Source organism: Papio anubis, chromosome 20 (assembly GCF_008728515.1).
Source record: "Papio anubis isolate 15944 chromosome 20, Panubis1.0, whole genome shotgun sequence".
Classification (NCBI taxonomy): Eukaryota; Metazoa; Chordata; class Mammalia; order Primates; family Cercopithecidae; genus Papio; species Papio anubis.
Genome location: NC_044995.1, coordinates 2,573,480 through 2,593,745, shown reverse-complemented (window position 1 = coordinate 2,593,745; position 20,266 = coordinate 2,573,480). Strand labels below are relative to the sequence as shown.

General features: G+C 55.5%; 2 protein-coding genes across 3 annotated transcripts; both read right to left on the bottom strand.

Moving 5' to 3' along the window:
• Positions 1-360: 360 nt before the first annotated feature.
• On the bottom strand, positions 361-4,978 carry IRF2BP1 (interferon regulatory factor 2 binding protein 1). Its single transcript, XM_003915741.5, has one exon. The coding sequence runs from the start codon at positions 2,514-2,516 to the stop codon at positions 765-767; it is 1,752 nt and encodes a 583-aa protein (XP_003915790.1). The 5' UTR covers positions 2,517-4,978; the 3' UTR covers positions 361-764.
• A 1,138-nt stretch (positions 4,979-6,116) lies between these two features.
• Positions 6,117-19,551, bottom strand: MYPOP (Myb related transcription factor, partner of profilin). 2 transcript variants are annotated; one of them, XM_031659145.1, is made up of 3 exons: positions 19,494-19,551; positions 18,200-18,750; positions 6,117-7,668 (listed from the first exon to the last, which is right to left on the bottom strand). In XM_031659145.1, the coding sequence occupies exons 2-3, from the start codon at positions 18,696-18,698 to the stop codon at positions 6,974-6,976; spliced, it is 1,194 nt and encodes a 397-aa protein (XP_031515005.1). In that variant the 5' UTR covers positions 18,699-18,750; positions 19,494-19,551; the 3' UTR covers positions 6,117-6,973. The 2 variants fall into 2 exon arrangements, with proteins under 2 accessions (XP_031515005.1, XP_031515004.1); XM_031659144.1 differs by having other exon boundaries at positions 18,200-19,302; positions 19,494-19,543.
• Between the last annotated feature and the right edge of the window lie 715 nt (positions 19,552-20,266).

The window sequence follows — 20,266 nt, the reverse complement described above, 5'->3', positions numbered from 1 at the left end:
TTCTTCTAGGAAACCTCCCTCTGCCTCTTTCCCCTCCCCACGTAGGCGCTGAGTCCTCCACCTTCCAGGTAGAGATAGGGGATGGGCCAGCTACAGAAGGATAATCTACTCCCGAGACTGTCTGTGGCTCCCCTACAGGAGCCATCCCCTCTCTGAGCCTCAGTTCTTTCATCTGGAAAACGGGCCGATGGCTAAAACGTGAGCAGTGGGTCGCACTTGCAGAAGGTCGGCCGGCGGGACGGCCTGGGTGCAGGGCGCCACCTGGAGGCTACCGCGCAACGTCTTCGCCCTCGCAGGACTAGTTCAGTCCCAAAGGGGGCGCAGCATCTCACACAACCAAGGGACCAAGAAGAGAAAAAAAAAAAAACAACCCATCTTTCGGTTTATTGAAGGAGCAGAAGGGGGCGGGAGAGGGGGGGCAATAAAATGCTTTTGCCTCGTTTATAAAGAGCGAATTTTCAGGAGGTCCCTTCTCAAGGAGGAGGGGGGCACCTCTCCCCCAACTACAAGCAGCAGCAAAGCCAAGCCAAGGACAGAGGGAAACTGGAGGGGCCAAGGGACCCCAAATATCCCCTCGGACAGGAGCCACAAGCTTTCTCCCCCCACCCACAATGCATCTACCCCAGGGGACCCATCTGGGTGGAGGAAGGGAGTATGTACACAGATAGGGGTGGCACTGGGCTGGGTCGGGGAGGGAATAATTTATCCGCGTCAGCGGTGGATGGCAAAAGGGCAGAGGGCAGTAGCCTGGAGGCAGTGGTAGCCTAGGGGTCCCGTTCTTTCTTAACCTTGATGTCTCCAGCAAGGATGGTGGCGATTTCGCCCTGCATGAAGGCCCAGGGCACGGAGGAGCCGACCAGCGGGCACTTGTCTCCGCTCGGGCAGTATACCTCCCCGGCCGGGCCCTGCGCCTTGATGAACTCCCGGGAGCAGGGAAAGCAGAACTTGTGTCCGGGCACCGAGGGGCACTGGACGAAGTGGGTGTCTTCTAGCCGCTCTCTGCACAGGGTACAGCACAGGGGAGCCCCAGGGGTCGCCCCAGTGCCGCCGCCACCCCCGCTGACAGCTTCGGCCCCCGCTGTGGGACTGACTTCTGCTTCACCGTTGCGGGCCACAAGGCGATGCTGGGTTGGCGGCTGGGCAGTGGAGGAGGCTGCAGGGCTGGCGCCCCCTGGACGCACAGGCCCTCCACCTCCGCCAGGGTCCTTGGGTGAGTGGCCCAGGGCTTCGGCCACATTCTTCAGGGCGGCAATGGGCGAGGGCACACCAGGGGTCTCAGCGGAGTACGGACCTCCAGGTGCCACCCAGTGCCGTTGTTGCTGCTCCTCGGTGGTCATCTTCCCAGCCGCCTCGCCCTCCGGCTCGGGGGATGCCTTGCGACGGCGCGGCGTGGGCGCCAGGTTCCGGGATGGGGCTCGCGGTGGTGGGCCACAGAGAGCCGCAGGGGCAGGCTCTGGGTACTGCTGGGGCAGGGCCTCCGCGGGAGCTGGCTCGCGAAAGCTGCGGACGCCGTCGGTAAGCAGCTCGCCCAGCTGCCGCCATTCTCCTGAGCCATGCCGGCGTTCATATTCGAGGTACTTGAAGCCCGAAGAAGCCAGTGCCTTGCCCGGCTCCCGCAGAGCATCGTGGAACATCTGGCGAGCCACCGCCAGGACGCCGGCATACACATTGCCGGAACCACAGGGGTATTCGGTGAAGAGCTTCAGCTCGAATTCGTATCCTGGAGGACGGGCAGCAGCATCGAAGGCGAACACTCGCCCCACCAGCCCGTGATCCTTCTTGAAGCGCACATTGAACGGGGCGCAGGCGGACAGCGCCAGTAGCTGTTCCCGCACTGCTTTGGGGCGCCCGTGCCATTCCTCTGCCCGGCCCCGCATGGCCTCGTTCAGTTCTGCCAGACAGTCCGCATTCCTCTGCTGCTTCTCTTTCTCGAAATCGGAGCCGAAGAGGGGACGGGCAGGACTCAAGCCGGGTGCCAGCGTCAGGCCTCGGCTTCCCAGGCCAGACACTGCAGCTGCCAGCAGCCCAGGGGGCATCAAGCCAGGCATGGAGCCAAGCAAGGCCCTTCGCGCCCCCTCAGCCACGGCCTCCTCACGGCCCAGCCCATTGGCCAGGCGGGACCCCAGAGTGTACTCCAGGGCGGGCGAGGGCAGGGGGAGGCGGCCCGATGATGTGGCCCTGTCATAGCGGTCCTGGCCCGAGACGCCGCCGGTCCCTGACGGCTGGGGCTGGGCCTGCGGGGGCGGCAGCTGGGGCCCCTGTGCGGCGGCCGCAGCCAGGTCCTTGGTGGCCGGGTGCTTAAGGGCCGGGGGCCCGGGGGAGCGGCCCTCGGGGAGCACGTGGCTGCGCTTGAGCTGGCGGGCGGCATCGATGAGCAGTTCGATGCGGTCCGCGCCCTCGAAGTTCACGCAGCCGCGGCACACGGCCTCGCTGAAGTCCCACACCATGGCCCACGGCATCTTGGGCAGGTCGCACAGGTAGCACCACTGGCGGCGGGACGCCTGCACAGACGCCATGGCCCCAGTCCGCGCGCCGCCCGGCTCCCGCGTTCCACCGGCCGCCGACGTTCGATCCGCGTCCCCGGGACAGCGCGAGCCACGGTCCGGCCTCCGGCTCGGCCTCCCCGCCGGATCCAGGCCCGGCCCCCCTTCCCCGCCCCCTGGGCCCTAAGCCTTTCTGCTCACTCCCGCCTCCCTCGCAAAGGCAGGCTGAGGCACGTCGGCGCCCCCGCCCAGTCCGGGCTCCGAGCCGAGGCGCACAGCTCGGGTCCCACGATGGGCCGCGAGCGCAGCCGCCTCGGGCTCCCGCCGCTCTCGCCGCCGCCGCTGCAACGGCCGCCGCCGCCTCCACCTCCTTCTTCTGCCCCAGAGGCCGCTTCGCAGGGAAAGTTACATAACGCGCCAGCAAAGCCTTCTGGGAAACGTAGTCCCGCCGGGGCCGGCTCTTAAAGGGAACGGCGGGCAGAGGCGGGTTGGGGGGTCGTCGCCTCTCCGCGCGCAGCCCTTATAACCGTCTCCGCGGGGCCGGAGTTCGGCGCGCCGCAAGATGCTGGGACACAAAGGTGGGAGGCGAGTTTGCAATACGAATGATCAGAGCTACTCCGGATTCAGAAATTTTGGGGGTGAGTGGACAGGCTTCCAGGCGTCCAACTTCTGCTCCGATTTGTTGTGCAGCTTTAGGCAAAATGTCTTGCCCTCTCTGAACCTCAGTTTCCCCGCCCAGCAAAGGTGGGCCAATGACGGATTAGGAAGGTAGCAGCTTCTGGGGCGGGGCGGAGAAGCCCTGATTGGCTTCAGAGCAGGGAAGGGAAGCAGGCAACTAGGTGGGGGTGGGGGTGGCCACTTGGCACTTCGTCCTCCCCCGGAATCCTAGATATATGCCTCTGGGGCCCGCCACAGCCAGCGAAGGGAGAGGACTAAGGGCTCCCGAGCCAGAGCCTTGCCTCAGTTTTCTCTGGTAAAGAAGGGGGGCGACTGACAGCCCTCTAACCCTGTCCCAGCTGCCCGCGCGCTCTGGTCTCTAAAGGGTTACACCGTCGGCTGCTCGGCGTCCTCCACCCGCTTCACTACAATTCCCAAAATGCACTGCGGACGCGGACAAAGTGACGTGCTTCCGCCGCCTGGGAGGTTGGGGTAGGCCTTTCAGATTCACGCTGCTTTACCCGCGCCCCCCCCAACCTTTCTGGGGGTTCTTTACGTGCATTCGGAGCATGGCGTTTGGGGGACCCTTATCCTCTGTTGCTCCCCAATTTGAGGGACGAGTAAGGGGTTAAGAAGTGACGGGCAAGAGGAGGGAGTTGCTGGGGAAGGGCGAACACCAGACTACCTTTCCCCAACCCTGAGCGCTCACTACCTGCAAGGCCCAATCAGGCTTTGAGGACCCTCCTGTCTTCTTTCCCAGGCATTGGGAACACGACGGCGCTGTCTTTGGGGAACGGCGGAGGCGGGTCTCCAGGTTCTAACCCACAACAGCCCCTTACTCTAGGCCTGGGTCCATGTTAGGTGCTCAAAAATACTTGAATGATGTGCCAGTTGGCCCTGGTTTTCAGTCTAGTGAGGGGCTGCTTGTCCCTTCTCCCGTCCCACTGGAACCGCAGCAACTCTGATTCTGTTACCCAGACTTCACAATTTCAAAATGGTTTCACGATTTTGTCTACTATCTGTATTTGAACACTTTTCTCCCTTAAAAAAAGTTTATTAGGCTGAGGTGAGAGGATTGCTTGAGTCTGGAGGTAACAGGCTGCAGTGAACCATGATTGCGTCACTGCACTCCAGCCTGGGCAACACAGCAAGACCCTGTCTCAAAAAAATAAATAGAAATAAAAAGATCTATCTATTTTTACCTCATCCTAGGTAATACGTTCACAATCATGGGTTTCATCTACTGGTTACCTTAAAAAAAATCAGTGAAAACTATCGACTAATTCAAGGAGACATTCATATGTCACTTAAAATTGCCTTTCGGCTATTATTTACGAAACTCTAAAGGGAGTTAAGACTTCTGGCCAGATTCAGCCTTCAGGTGGACTGGACTGGCCTCTGACCAGCTGTGGCTTTGGGCAAGTCTCTAAACTTCTTGGAAAAAATGGAGACCCCCTCGAGTCTGTTTTTATTTGGGTACCTTCAGATTAAATGCAAACATGCATATAAATGCTTAGCTTGGTGCTTGGCACAGAAAAGTGCCATAAATGGAAGTTGTTTTTAAGCTGGACAGTTATTCAAATATTCAACCCCTCTTCCGTGGTGGGCAATGCTGGGGACATAGCAGTGACTGAGACAGGCTTAAGCCTTGCCCCTGAGAAGCCCCAGCCTGGTGATGGAGGCAGATACTAAATTTACTCAAATGATGAACTAAAATTTGTGATGACTGCTGTGGGGAGTGTGTGTCCAGAAAAGCTTTCCTGGCCAGGCATGGTGGCTCATGCCTATAATCCCAGCACTTTGGGAGGCCGAGGAGGGTGGATCACTTGAGGTCAAAAGTTTGAGACCAGACTGGCCAATGTGGTGAAACCTTGTCTCTACTAAAAATTAAAAAATTAGGCCGGGCGGTGGCAATGGCTCACTCCTATAATCCCGGCACTTTGGGAGGCCTATCACTTGAGGTCAGGGGTTTGAGACCAGCCTGGCCAACATGGTAAAACCCCATCTCTACTAAAAAATACAAAAATTAGCCAGGTGTGGTGGCGCACACCTGTAATCCCAGCTACTCAGGAGGCTGAGGCAGGAGAATTCCATGAACCCAGGAGATGGGTTCACACCACTGTACTCCAGCCTGGGGGACAGATGCAAGACTCCATCTCAAAAAAAAAAAAACTAAGTAAAAATAAAAAAATTAGCCAGGTGTAGTGGCATGCGCCTGTAGTCCCAGCTACTTGGGAAGCTGAGGCAGGAGAATCACTTGAACCCAGGAGGCAGAAGTTGCAGTGAGCCAAGACTGCGCCATTGCACTCCAGCCTGGGCAACAGAGGGAGACTCCATCTCAAAAAAAAAAAAAAAGTATAATCTAATTATAGGAAGAAAGACTCTGAGATCTTTATGCCCATTCTACAGGTAAGGACACTGGAAGTCAATGGTTACACAGTTGGCCAGGGCAGCACCAGCACTTGAGCCACGTCTGAGTCCAGAGTGGTGGTGATTACCTATTTTGTTACCTGGCCCTGCAGCAGAGTAAAAGAACCAGTTCCTGTCTTCATGACATTATGGGGCAAATGTGCCTTAAATACATAAAGGCCTGTGTTCATTTAAAGACACTATGAAAAAGAACCCAGCTGTGTGTGGTGGCTCATGCTTGTAATCCCAGCACTTTGGGAGGCTGAGGTGGGAGGACTGCCAGAGCCCATGAGTTTGAGATCTGCCTGGACAACATAGGAAAACCCCATCTCTAGAAAAATAAAACAAGTAGCTGAGTATGGTGGCACATGCCTGTGGTCCCAGCTACTTGGGAGGCTGAGGTAGGAGGATTGCTTGAGCCTGGGAGGTCAAGGCTGCAGTGAGCTGTGATCGTGTCACTGCACTCCAGCCGGGGCAACAGAGCGAGATCCTGTCCCAAAACAAAACAAAACGAAAAACCAGAAATAAGAAAAGCAAAGAGAAAAAAAGAACCACAGGACACTGAGAGAGACTCTAAGAGGCAAACCCATGTTAGCCTTGGGAAGGAATCTAGGACTTTCTCCTGGAGGTGACATTTAGACTGGTATCTAAAGGATGAGTAGGAAGATTTCATGTAAACACAAGACTTGATGGCTTTAAGAATTAAAAAAAAAAAAAAAAAAAAGCTGGAAAACCACTAGCCTCCCAATTACCTACCTGTGGAGGGGGCGGGGCAGGTGTAGGTGCTGGTCCCCCAGGCCTGTCTCAGACAGAGCCTCAAGTAATTGTATTAAAAATAAGTTTATTGATATCTTGTCACCACTGGGAGAAAGGAGGGGGTTGAGCTCCGGAAGTCAGAGACAGCAATGGTAGGCAGAGAACCCAACTTATACCTCTCCCATCAGAACTCAATGCCTCCTCTCCCTGGGGTATACACGGCTATATCCTCTTTGTCATCCATATTTTGATTTGTCTCACAACTCCCACCCGCTCCAAAGTCTGGGTTGGGCAGGTGGGGAGTCCCCCACGGGTCAATTCTCTTCAAGTCAAGAACAGGAACTGTTAGGGAAGGGGAGATGTGCAGACCCGAGAGGTTCCCTCCCCACCCCACATAGGGCAATAATAAATAACATGAAATTGATGGCTTAGAAGTCAGGGTTAAGGGAGGCAGCCAGGCAGACAGCACTGTACCAGAGAAAGGGGTTGGGGGGGGCCCATTACTGAGGCCCCCCCAGAGAATCAGGCACTAACTAGCACAGGGAGTGGGTGCTCACATCCCTGGAGCAGGGAGCTAGGGTGCAGCTGGGATGGGCAGAGAGCATCGCCCCCCTCGACTGCGCCAAGCTGGGGAGAGGGGGTGCAGGCAGGAGCATAGATAGTAGATTTCACGGAGATTTCCATCGGCCGCGCCTTTTCCGTGTAGGGAAACCTTTTCTCCGCTTGTGTGGCGGGGAGTCGTGTGGAGGGAGTGGGGCTGGGGGTGGCCGGGGTGCCCCCTCCTCGCTCCTTGGGGCAATGATCACTCCCCTGGCTGCCACCACTGCCCCGTCCACCACAGCAGCCACCACAGACACGGGCTCTGGGGTGATCTCCACCTTGGGGGCTGGTGGGGGCAGGACGGGCCTGGGGGGTGGGGGTGGGGGTGGGGGTGGGGGCAGAGGTGGGGGCAGGGAGTCAACTGAGGTTCCTGGCAGAAGGGGCAGCAGAGCGCTCAGGGCCTCGCTCAGTTTGGCCAGTCCCTGTCGAAGGGTGCCGGCCAGCTCCCGGATGGCGTTGGCAGTCTCCTGCTGGGCCCGCAGGAAGTCCAGGGAGGGGTCTGAGGCCGAGAGCGTGGGCGGAGGCCGAGGAGGGGGTGGGGGACTAGGGGGTGCCACTTGGGCCAGTGGCGGTGGGGGTGGCAGTGGAGGGGCTGGAGGTGGTGGAGACAAGGCCAGGCGAGGCAGCTGGACCGGCTGCAGGGCGGAAGGGGGTGGGGACTCACGCTCCTTGGGCCGTGGGCAGCCCCCTTCCTGGGGAGTGCAGGAGGGCCGGGCCCATGGCTCCGGGCTGCTGGAGCCCCCCTTGCTGTGGGCTGATGTATCTGTAGAGAGAGAAATGCAGGCAAGGGGTGAGTGACCCTCAATGCTGCCTTGATTTCCCCTTTCCCCTCTCCTTCCCTAACCTCCCCGCTACCCGAACCCAGAATTATCCTTCCTACCTCCCGCCCCCCAGCCCCAAGATAGTCTTGCTCTGTCACCCTGGCTGGAGTGCAGTGGTATGATCTTGGCTCACCGCAACTTCCAACTCCTGGGTTCAAGCGATTATCCTGCCTCAGTCTCCTGAGTAGCTGAGATTTCAGGTGCCCGCCACCACACCCGGCTACTTTTTGTATTTTTAGTAGAGACGGGTTTTTACCATGTTGACCAGTCTGGTCTCAAACTCCTGACCTCAAGTGATCCGCCCGCCTCGGCCTCCCAAAGTGCTGGGATTACAGGTGTGAGCTACCGCGCCTGGCCCCAGAATGATCCTTTTAAAACCTACGTCAGATCACGCCTTGGCAGAGAAGCTCCATGGCAGGCCAGTCTCTGTACCCAGAGGAGAGACATTCGTGCCCGCTTTAGTGGAAGCAGGTCCTGGAAGTCCCTTGCTGGGCCAGGCAGCTCCCATCTCACTGACAGTAAGAGCCAACAGTTTTTCTAGTTTTTAAATTTTTTTTGAGACAGAGTCTCACTTTGTAGCCTACACTGGAGTGCAGTGGCGCGATCTCGGCTTACTTCCATCTTCATCTTACGACTTCAAATGATTATCTTGCCTCAGCCTCCCAAGAAGCTGGGACTACAGGCAGGCGCCACCCCGCCCGGCTAAATTTTTGTATTTTTAGTAGAGGTGGGGTTTTGCCATGTTGGCCAGGTTGGTCTCAAACTTCTGACCTCAAGCAATCCACCTGCCTCGGCCTCCCAAAGTTCTGGGATTACAGGCGTGAGCCACTGCGCCTGGTTAAGGGCCAACATTTGATGAGGCTCTGAACTATCTGGATACTGCATCACACTGCTGGATCCTAAGGAGGTGAGAGAGGGGCCTGAGAGAGAGCTGGGGTGGCTGGGCACTGATGGACATTTCCCTGAGACTCTCTCCAACCAGGACAGCAGGATTTTCCAGTTCAGCCTCCAGCCTGGTAGGCTTCCTCAGTCTGTACTCACCTGGGGTCTCATTCAAGCTCATGGGCTTGAACAGTTTGCATACAGGGGCGCCCAGCTTCCTGGGCTCAGCCTGAACCTCTGCCTGGGCTCCAGACTCCTGTCTCCAGCTGTGCACTCTTCATTGTCTAAAAACGCCTCAAACTCACTTGCTCAGAGCTGGGCTTCTGATCCTCCCCCAACCTGCTCCTCCCTCAGCCACCCCCATCTCAGCTGATGCAGGTCCATCCTCCCAGCTGCTCAGGTTAAACACCTTCACTGTTTTGTTTACTAAGACACCATCTGCATACAGAAGCTTCTGCCTTCAAATTAAATACATCCAACTTCTTTCTCAGTGGTCCCCACCCTGGTCCAACCACCAGCATCTCCCACCAGGACCACTGCGGTCATCTCCTCCCTGAGGGCTCTCTGCTTCCACCCCTGTCCCTGACAGTATCTTTTTCCACCAGCACCCTGAGGGGTCCAACTAAAATACAAGTCAGTTAGGCTACAGGAAACAAGCTACTCACGAAGAATCACAGATCATAGGGGCCATTTATATGAAATGTCCAAAATAGGCAAATTTGGCCGGACGCGGTGGCTCATGCCTGTAATCCCAGCCCTTTGGGAGGCCAAAGTGGGTGGATCACCTGAGGTCAGGACTTCAAGACAAGCCTGGCCAACATGGTGAAACCCCATCTCTACTAAAAATACAAAAAATTAGCCAGGCATGGTAGCATATACCTATAATCCCAGCTACTGGGGAGGCTGAGGCAGAATTGCTTGAACTGGAAGGTGGAGGTTGTAGTGAGCCAAGATGACGCTACTGCACTCCAGCCTGGGCAACAGAGCGAGACCGTCTCAAAAATAAAAAATAGGCCAGGTGCGGTGGCTCATGCCTGTAATCCCAGCACTTTGGGAAGCCGAGGTGGGCAGATCACCTGAGGTCGGGAGTTTGAGACCAGCCTGACCAACATGGAGAAATCCTGTCTCTACTAAAAATACAAAGTTAGCTGGGCATGGTGGCGCATGCCTGTAATCCCAGCTACTCAGGAGGCTGAGGCAGGAGTAGTGCTTGAACCCGAGAGGCAGAAGTTGCGGTGAGCTGAGATTGCTTCATTGCACTCCAGCCTGGGCAACAAGAGCGAAACTCCGTCTCAAAAAACAAAACAAAACAAAACAAACAACAAACAACAACAACAAAACCAAAACGCAAATCTATAGAAACAGAAAGTAGATGAGTGGCTGCCAGGAGCTGGGGGAAGATGGGGAAGATGGGAGATTGGGGATGGCTAAGAAGTGCAGGGTTTCTTTATGGAGTGATGAAAATGTTCTAAAATTGATCGTGGCGATGGTTGCACAACTCTGAATATACTACAAGCCATTGAATTGTACACTTTATTTTTTTTTTTTGAAATGGAGTCTTGCTCTGTCGCCCAGGCTGGAGTGCAGTGGCACGATCTCTGCTCACTGCAAGCTCCGTCTCCCGGGTTCATGCCATTTTCCTGCCTCAGCCTCCCGAATAGCTGGGACTACAGGTGCCCGCCACCACACCCGGCTAATTTTTTGTATTTTTAGTAGAGACGGTGTTTCACCATGTTAGCCAGGATGGTCTCGATTTCCTGACCTCGTGATCCGCCCGCCTCGGCCTCCCAAAGTGTTGGGATTACAGGTGTGAGCCACTGCACCTGGCCCTGTACACTTTATTTTTAATTTTATTTTTTTATTCTTTGAGACGGAGTCTCCCTCTGTCAGCTTCAGGCTGGAGTGCAGTGGTGCTATCTGGCTCACTGCAAGCCCGCCTCCCGGTTCACACAACGACCTCCTCCTGGCCTCAGGCCCCTCCCCGGTAGCTGGGATCTGCAGGCTCTGCCACACACCTGGCTAATTTTTGTATTTTTAGTAGAGAACAGGGTTTCACTGCAGCTAGCCACAGGATGGTCTCTCAGTCTCCCAACCTCGCATCCCCCACCCCGCCTCCCAAAGTGCTGGGATTACAGGCGTGAGCTCCGTGTTCGGCCTTTGATTTTTATTTCTGAGACGGAGTCTCAGCCTGTCATTCAGGCTGGAAATGTGGGAAGTGAGATCTCAGCTCACTTCCCTGCAGCCTTAGTTCTCTCAGCTTGCTTCCATCCTCCCATCTCAGCCTCCTGAGCTGCTGGGACCACAGATGCCACTCCACACCAGGTTAATTTTATTTTTGTAGAGATGAGTCTCACTGTGTTCCTCAGGCTGGTCTCAAACTCTTGGGCTCATAAATTGTACACTGCTGATTGTATAGTATGGAAATTATATATCAGCCATATATAGGTATATCTTTTTGTTTCTTTCTTTTCTTTTTGAGATGGAGTCCACCCCAGCTGCCCAGGCTGGCACAGTGCATGATCTCACCACTGCAACCTTCTTGCCTCCCGGGGTCGGAGTCATTCTCCACCTCAGCCTCCTGAGTAGCTGGAACCATATGCCAAGCCACCCACCATGCCCAGGCTAATTTTTGTATTTTTATAGAGACGGGTTCTCACCCATGTTACTAGGTGGTCTCTGATCTCTGACTCGTGATCTGCCCGCCCAAGCCTCCCAAAGTGCTGGGATTACAGGCATGAGCCATCAAAGACACGCTGTATATCTAATATAATTGTTTAAAAATGCATGTTGATTAATATTGGGTGTTTCTATGCTCAAACCGTCCTGTGGCTCCCACCTCACTCAGGGTAAAGGCAGTCCTTGAAGCTCTAGGCCCCGCACGCATCTGCCCTATTGCCTCCCGACCTCGCTCCCATCCTGCCCTCTCTGTTACTTGGCTTTTAGCCACGCTATTCTCCTTTGTTGATCCTCACATACATCATGCTTCCATTTTTGAGACGGAGTCTTGCTCTGTCACCTCAGGCTGAGTGCAGTGGCTGATCTCGGGCTCACTGCAAGCTCCACCTCCCGGGTTCATGCCATTCTCCTGCCTTCAGCCGCCTCCCGGGTGGCTGACACAGGCGCCTGCCACCAGCCCGCTGTTTTTGTATTTTTAGTAGAGACGGGCCTCACCCTGCGGTTAGCCAGGGATGGTCTCGATCTCCTGACCATGATCCACCCGCCTCGCCTCCCAAAGTGTTGCTGGGATTACAGGCTTGAGCCAATCGCGCCTCGCCTTTTTGAGATGGAGTCTCATTCTGAGCCACGCCCAGGCTGGAGTGCAGTGGTGCAATCAGTTCACTGCAACCCTGCCTCCCAGGGGCTCGCTTATTTCACCAGCCTCCAGAGTAGCTATAGCTGGGACTACAGGTGTGTACCACCATGCTTGGCTAATTTTTGTTTTGTTTTGTTTTTGTAGAGACAGGTTTTTGCCATGTTGCTCAGGCTGGCCCTGTCCCCTTCCTTTTTTCTCCCCTAACCCTACCTGATTTCTCTCCCAGCACTTATCTCCACCTGGCACGGTATGGCTCTGTGTCTGCTGTCTGTCTCCTCCTCCTGATGTCAGCTCCATCAGGCAGGGCTTTGTATTGCTCCCTTCTGTTTACCCGGCGCCTAGAACAATGTCCAGCACAATATTTTTTCTTTAATGAGAAAAGAACTGGGGCTTCCAGAGACTCAGTGCTGATTGTGTCCCAGGCCCCAGAGCTCCCAGCACCCACAGGAGAAAGTCCAGCCTCTTCCCACGGCTATGGGGCCTCAGTGCTTGCCCCCACCTCCTCCTTTCTGTCTGTCTTCCCACGTGCCGCTCCCTGGGCCAGGCTCACACTGCCTCTTGCATCAGCTCGGATGTTTTTTCGGATGTTCCTTCCTCGGGGAAGCTGGCCTCCCGCTCCTTGGCCAAATCAGATCACCCTGCTCTTCTCTCAAAAACAGCCAGCCAAAGAAAGAGAGAGAGAGAAAAAAAGAATCACAAAAACAAAAAACCAGCCATCCAGGCCAGGCGCGGTGGCTCAGCCTGTAATCCCAGGACGCTGGGAGGCCCAGGCAGGCGGATCACCTGAGGTCAGGAGTTCGAGACCAGTTTGGCCAACATGGTGAAATCCCGTCTCTACTCAAATACAAAAATTAGCTGGGCCTGGTGGTACACGCCTGCAGCCACTCGGGAGGCTGAGGCACGAGAATCGCTTGAACCCTGGAGGCTGAGGTTGCAGTGAACCAAGATCGCACCATTGCACTCCAGCCCTGGGCAACAGAGCAAGACCCTGTCTCAAAAACAAACAAACCAGCCACTTCCTGCCCTGACTGCTGGGGGTCCAGGCCCCCTGGGCCAGCCACTAGCAGGAGGTAGGGAGGCTGGGAGAGAGATGAGCAGAGCTGACAGTGACAGGACACCTGCTCCAGCCAGGACCTAGGCTAAGCTGCCCACTTATATTATTTCACTGAGTCCTCCCAGCCATTCTCTGGGGTAGGTACTACCATGATCATCGCCCCATTTTATAGATGAGGTGACTTGAGGCTGAGAGAGAGGTGTCATAGAGTGATATGCAGAAAAGGGATTTGAACCCAGGTTGATTCCATAGTCTGTTCTTTTGTTTGTTTTATAGAGATGGGAACCTCGCTGTATTGCCCAGGCTGGTCTCAAACTCCTGGCCTCAAATGATCCTCCCTCCTTGGCCTCCTAAAGTCCGAGATTACAGGTGTGAGCCACTACTCTTGGCCAGAATCCATGCTTTTTTTTTTTTTTTGAGATGGAGTCTGACTCCATCACCCAGGCTCGAGTGCAGTGGCGTAATCTCAGCTTACTGCAACTTCTGCCTCCCAGCTGCCAGCAATTGTCCTGCCTCAGCCTCCCGAGGAGCTGGAATTATAGGCATGTGCCATCATGCCTAGCTAGTTTTTTTATTTTTAGTAAAGATGAGGTTTCACTGCATTGGCCAGGCTGGTCTCAAACTCCCGGCCTCAAGGGATCTGCCTACCTTGGCCCCCCAGAGTGCTGGGATTACAGGTGTAAGCCACCACACCAGGCCAGAGTTCATGCTCTTAACCACTCCTTGGGCAAGGGCTGTGGGCCTGGGGTATGGGTGTGGATGGTAAGTCTTCCTTACGAGGAACGTGGGAATTGCAGCCACACAGAAATGTGGCTTTTCCAGTCTACGAAGTATAAAGGAACAGAAAGTAGCCTTCATGCCCACAAGGCTCACAGGAGTCACAGAAGTGCCCCTGCAAGAGTTTGTTTTTGGTTGTTTTGAGGAAGGGTCTTGCTGTGTTGCCCAGGTTGGAGTGCAGTGGTGTGATCATGGCTCACTGCAACCTCCGCCTCCCAGGTTCAAGGGATCCTCATGCCTCAACCTCATGTGTAGCTGGGACCAAGGTGCCGTGCCACCATGCCTGGCTAATTTTTGGATTATTTTGTAGAGATGGGGTCTCACTTTGTTGCCCAGGCTGGTCTTGCCCTCCTGGGATCAAGCAATCCTCCCGCCTCAGCCTCCCAAAGTGCTGAGATTACAGGCATGCCTCTGTGCCTAGCTTCACTGTTTAAGAGTTAAAATCATATTTATTTGCAAACTTTGGCTCTCAGTTTCCTTTTTTTTTTTTTTTTTTTGGGACGGAGTTTTGCTCTATCGCCCAGGCTGGAGTGCAGTGGCCAGATCTCAGCTCACTACAAGCTCTGCCTCCCGGGTTCACGCCATTCTCCTGCCTCAGCCTCCCAAGTAGCTGGGACTACAGGCGCCCGCCACCTTGCCCGGCTAGTTTTTTTTTTGTACTTTTTAGTAGAGACGGGGTTTCACCATATTAACCAGGATGGTCTCGATCTCCTGACCTCGTGATCCGCCCGTCTCGGCCTCCCAAAGTGCTGGGATTACAGGCTTGAGCCACCGCGCCCGGCCTTTTTTTTTTTTTTTTTTTTTTTGAGATGGAGTCTTGTTCTGTCTCCCAGGCTGGAGTGCAGTGGCACAATCTCAACTCACTGCAACCTCCACCTCCCAGGTTCAAGTGGTTCTCCAGCCTCAGCCTCCTGAGTAGCTGGGATTACAGGCGCACGCCACCACGTCCGGCTAATTTTTGTATTTTTTAGTAGAGACGGGGTTTCACCATGTTGGCCAGGCTGGTCTCGAACTCCTAACCTCAGGTGATCTGCCTGCCTTGGCCTCCCCAAGTGCTGTGATTACAGGCATGAGCCACTGCACCTGGCCCTCATTTTCCCTACTTTTAAATGAGTGTGTGAGCTGGGACTACACAGAGCGCTGGGATTATAGGCGTGAACCACCATGCCAGGCCTGTGTAAAGTTCTTTTTTTTTTTGAGACGGAGTTTCGCTCTTGTTGCCCAGGCTGGAGTGCAATGGTGCGATCACGGCTCACTGCAACCTCCGCCTCCCAGTTCAAGTGATTCTCCTGCCTCAGCTTTTCCTGAGTAGCTGGGACTATAGGCATGCACCACCACGCCTGGCTAATTTTCTATTTTTAGTAGAGACGGGGTTTCTCCATGTCAGTCAAACTGGTCTTGAACTGATATGTGGCTTCAGGTGATCCACCTGCCTCGACCTCCCAAAGAGCTGGGATTACAGGCGTGAGCCACCACGCCTGGCCAGGCCTGTGTAAGGTTCTAATCGAGGATGCTGTACGCGTGTTCCTGCCTCAGAGCCTTTGCATGTGCCGTTTCCTCTAGCAGGAGTGCCCTTCTCCCAGCTGTCTGTCAGGCTTACTGTATTCCCATCTCTACTTGAATTTCACCTCCTCAGAGAAGCCCTCCTTGACTACCCTGTCTGTATAGCCCCCTTCCATGACTCACCATCCTCTGAATATGCCTTATTTATCCTCTTAGTTCTCACCACCTCCTGGTATACCGTCTGTTTTGGGGGTTACTTCTTTGTGGTCTGTTTCCTCCAACTACATAGAATGTCAGCTCCAGGCCGGGTGTGGTGGCTCCTGCCTGTAATCCCAGCACTTTGGGTGGCTGAGGCAGGCGGATCACCTGAGGTCGGGAGTTCAAGACCAGCCTGAGCAACATGCAGAAACCCCGTTTCTAATAAAAATACAAAATTAGCCAGGCATGGTGGCACATGCCTGTAATCCCAGCTACTCGGGAGGCTGAGGCAGGAGAATTGCTTGAACCTGGGAGGTAGAGGTTGCGGTGAGCCGAGATTGCGCCATTTCACTCCAGCCTGGGCAACAAGAGCAAAACTCAGTCTCAAATAAATAAATAAATAATAATAATAATGTCAGCTCCATAAGGGAAGGGAATTTTGTCTTGTTCTCTACAGTATTCCCTGCACCTACCACAGTGTCTGCCTTGGATGAGGTTCTCAATACGTTAAATGAGTGAATGAAGCGGTAACAAGCTTCTGAAAAAATAAGTTGACCATCTCTGCTCTTGTCCTATGGGGCCATCTCACAGATGGAAACACTGAGGTTTGATTCAAGGTTTGAGAACAAGGGTCCCATGTGATTGTGTCACCTTCTTTTTTTTTTTTTTTTTTTGAGACGAAGTCTCGCTCTGTCGCCCAGGCTGGAGTGCAGTGGCCCCATCTCGGCTCACTACAAGCTCCGCCCCCCGGGTTCCCGCCATTCTCCTGCCTCAGCCTCCCGAGTAGCTGGGACTACAGGCGCCCGCCACCTCACCCGGCTAGTTTTTGTATTTTTTAGTAGAGACGGGGTTTCACCGTGTTAGCCAGGATGGTCTCGATCTCCTGACCTCGTGATCCGCCCGTCTCGGCCTCCCAAAGTGCTGGGATTACAGGCTTGAGCCACCGCGCCCGGCCGATTGTGTCACCTTCTTACTTAAGAGACTTTCATGCCTCCTGAATGCCCTCAAGAGCAAGTCCAGGCCGGGCATGGTGACTCAGGCCTGTAATCTCAGCACTTTGGGAGGCCGAGGTGGGTGGATCACCTGAGGTCAGGAGTTCAAGACCAGTCTGGTCAACATAGTGAAATCCCATCTCTACTAAAAATACAAAAATTTACTTGGGCATGGTGGCGGGTGCCTGCAATCCCAGTTACTCAGGAGGCTGAGGCAGGAGAATCACTTAAACCTGGGGAGGCGGAGGTTGCAGCAAGCCAAGATTTTGCCCCTGCACTCCAGCCTGGGCAACAGAGCAAGACTCCGTCTCAAAACAAAAAACAAAACAGAAAAAAAATAGTAAGTCCAAATTCCTAACCTTAACTTCCAAGCCATGTATAATCTAATTCTGGCACACTCACTAACTTGTGGTCAATATTAACTCTTGTTATTGCTGGGCAATCTTGCTCAGTGGTTAAGTGCCATGGACTGGGAGTTGGATACACACTTATGATTGAGTCCTGACTCTGTCGCTTACTTGCTGTGTGACTTTGGGTTGGTGAATGAATGAACCTCTCTGAATCACATAATCTTGAACTGTCCTGTTTGATCATGCCCATGTTCCTCCCCTTCTCCAAACTCTTCAGTGGCTCCTCATAGCAGTCAGGATAAAATCCAAACTCCTCACCTTGGCCTAAAGGCCCAGTATGGTCTGGCCTTTGCTGACCTCTCTGAACTCATCTCAAAATGTTACTTTTCTTCAACCTTTCCACTGTAAAACCTCTGCCCAAGTTCTTTTAGTTTCCCAAACTGGCCAAGATTTCTTCCTTCTAAGCCATTGCACATACTGTTCCCTCTACCAAAAATACTTTCCCACTTCTTTATTCTTACTCTTTGCATCTCAGCTCTGATGTCCCCTCCTCCAGGAAGCCCTCCTGGACAACCCCCCACCTCACCCACCAAAATCAGAAACTCTCTCTGGGCTCCCACAGTCCCTAGGATCCCCTACCCCAGCCCTGACCCTTCAAGTCATCACTGTCTTGCCCACCCCTCTACTAGACTGGCTCAGTCATCCATGTGTCCCCAACCTCATCGAGCACGGGGCAGGTGCTCAGGGAACGGCTGTAGAAGAAATAATCCAGAATCAAGGCTAAGCAGGAAGTCTCTGTAGTCAGCTCTCCACACCTCTATCCCAGGCATGACCTTGGGAAAATTACCGAACATGTCTGAGTCTTATATTCACGAAATAGTGAAATAGTATGCATCTCACCGCATTGAGGATTCTATCAAGAACTAACAGAGTTCAGGAGGTGCTGAACTAAGCAACTTACCCATATTAGCTCATTTAATCTTCACAGAAACGCTTTGAGGTGCAGACTATTTTTATCTCCATTTTACAGATGCAGCAACTGAAGTACAGTAACTTACTCAGATGACACAGTTGAGTGGCAAAGTTGTGATAGGAGCCCAGGCAGCCTGCCTCCAGAGTCACTACTCTACACTGCATTTAATGAAATCCTGCCTGCGCTGATGAGCCCAGGTGTGGACCTGAGTCAGGCCTCCTGGGTCTGGTTCCATTCCTGACTCTTGACAGTTACTAGCTAAGGGACCTGGGGCAAGTAATTTCATTTTTCTGAGCTTCAGTTTCCCTAGCTATAAAATGGGGAAAAGGACAGCATCCACCTCACAGGGCTGCAGCAAGGCTGGAACAGCGCAGACACACAGCCGACTCTGTGTTTGCTCGCTCTCGCTAAGCGATGCCGAAGACACTCACCTGCACGTCGGTCCTCCCGGCGGTCTTCCGACAACACGTAGCGCTGGGGGCAGGCGCTTGGGGGCGGCGGCTGTGAAGAGGGGGCTGCAGGGGGCTCCTCCGCCCCAGCACCTGCCCCTGGCCCCGCCACACCTGGCCCCAGGATGGCAAAAATTGTCTCCTCTTCCGCGGAGAAGGCGTCCTCCGCGGCGGGCCCGGCGCCCTGCGTGGAGTGCGGCACGCGAGCGAGCTTCTCCTTGGTGCGGCGCTTGAAGTCGTTCCAGCGCTTCTGCACCTCCTGGCCCGTGCGCTTCCAGCTGGTGATACCGTTGATCTTGGCGGCGATGCCGTCCCACACGCGCCGCCGCTCGGCCACGCTCACCCGACGGCTCTGCGCGCCGTAGAGCTGCGGGTAGTGGGCGCGCACCTCACGGATCAGAATCTGGTTCTCTTCGAACGAGAAGCGCGGCTTGCGCAACCGGGTGGTTTCCTCCGCTTCGCCCGCCGCCGCCGAGGCCATGGCGCCCCCCGACGCCGCCGTCCTGCCGTCTGGCGCATGGGGGGCGCCGGCGCTGCGGGCAAAGGACGCACGGGGCTGGCTGGGGCTCGGCGTCCCCCCGCCGCCGCCCCGCCCGGACCGCCAGGCCGCGAGCTTCTTACTCCCCGGGGCAGGAGTGGGGGCGGGGGGCCGGCGGGGGCGACGGGCACCCGGCGCAGTCGGAAGCGCCTAAGAATAGCTGACACCGGCCGAGTGCTCGGCTCGGACTTCGCGCGGGGCGAAGTGCCACGCTGAAGAGTTGATAGAAATTGGGGGAGGGTCTGGAGGGATGGAGGGAAAAGGAGGAAAAGTGCGAGGAGAGGAGGTGTCTGCAGGAGTTAGATAATGGGGGCATGGGAGGATAGGAAATGGAGGGAGGATGGGGGTGCCTTGGGGGGTCTTAGATGCATGAAGATAAGGAGATGCGTAAGGGGCGAGGCAGCAAGAAGGGGGGAATCTGGAGCAGAGGAGGCGCTCTAGGAGCTCCAGGGGGCAACCGGGCCGTCTGTAAGACTGATATGAGAAGGGCCCTCAGAGGATGTCCAGGAATAATGGTGAGGTGGGAGCTCCTGTATCATTGGAAGAGCTGGAACGATCAAATATTAGGGATCAGGGTCTGCGGGGGTTGTGGAGGCTCTGGGGATTGCTAGAAATTAAGGGGAGCTCTAGAGATAACGGAGGTCCCGTATCACAAGGAGACAGCGGAGGCTACGGGGGACGGCAGGGAGAGCGAGGGTCGCGGAGGGTGCGGACCGAGTCGGGCCACGGGTCACTCACCGGCGCCGCCGCAGCCGCCGGTGGGTCAGGGCTTGGGCTTCTGCGGCCTGTTCCCACCCCCCGCCTCCCTCCCTCCCCTCTTTGGGCCCCGCCTCCGGCCGCCCCGCATGCCAAGGCGCAAGCGCGCCCAGGGCCAGTCGGCCACAACGCCCTTACCGCCTGGGTTTCATTCCCACCTCCCCCAGCACAGCGCAGGCGCAGAACTGCGCTCCGCCGAGCCCCACCAGCAGGCCGCAACTGCGCAGCCGTAAGATTAGCGCCGCGCGTGTACCCTAGCCCCCTGGGGCCACAACGGCGCACGCGCAAAAACTCCGTTGCGCGCATGCGCGTGTCCCGGGTCGTACCCGGGACTGGGTCTCGGCGCAGGCGTAGCGAGCCTTGGTGGCAGAGACACTGGGAGCGCGCCAGTACTCATCCTTTCGGACAGTCTTCCAGCCCACCCTGCTCTCTAACTACGCAACTGTCCCTTTCTCTAGGAGAAAGGGGAGGGAGGCAGCGCTGAAGGGAAGCGTTTTGTCTTCCTGACAACTGCGTGGGTGGAATGGAAGCGTGAGGAAACCGCTTTGCCTCCAGGCTTGCCCGCCCCTGTGCTGGGCAGCTCCAGAGCTTCCCACCTCGCACCCCCTAGAGGCGGGGCGTCCTGAGGATGTCCCGCCCCGGGCGGATGCGGTAACCATAGCAACCCACAAGCCTTCCAATCACGCCTTGGGGGCCCCTCTGTCCGGACCTTTACCTCGTGGAGCGGGGAAGATAAGAGGGAATAGCTTCTTGGC

Coding starts and splice junctions, on each gene's coding strand:
- IRF2BP1 (XM_003915741.5), bottom strand. CDS start 2,516: ATGGCGTCTGTGCAGGCGTCCCGCCGCCAGTGGTGCTACCTGTGCGAC.
- MYPOP (XM_031659145.1), bottom strand. CDS start 18,698: ATGGCCTCGGCGGCGGCGGGCGAAGCGGAGGAAACCACCCGGTTGCGC. Junction 7,669..18,199: donor CCGGGAGGACCGACGTGCAG/GTGAGTGTCTTC, acceptor CTCTCTCTACAG/ATACATCAGCCCACAGCAAG.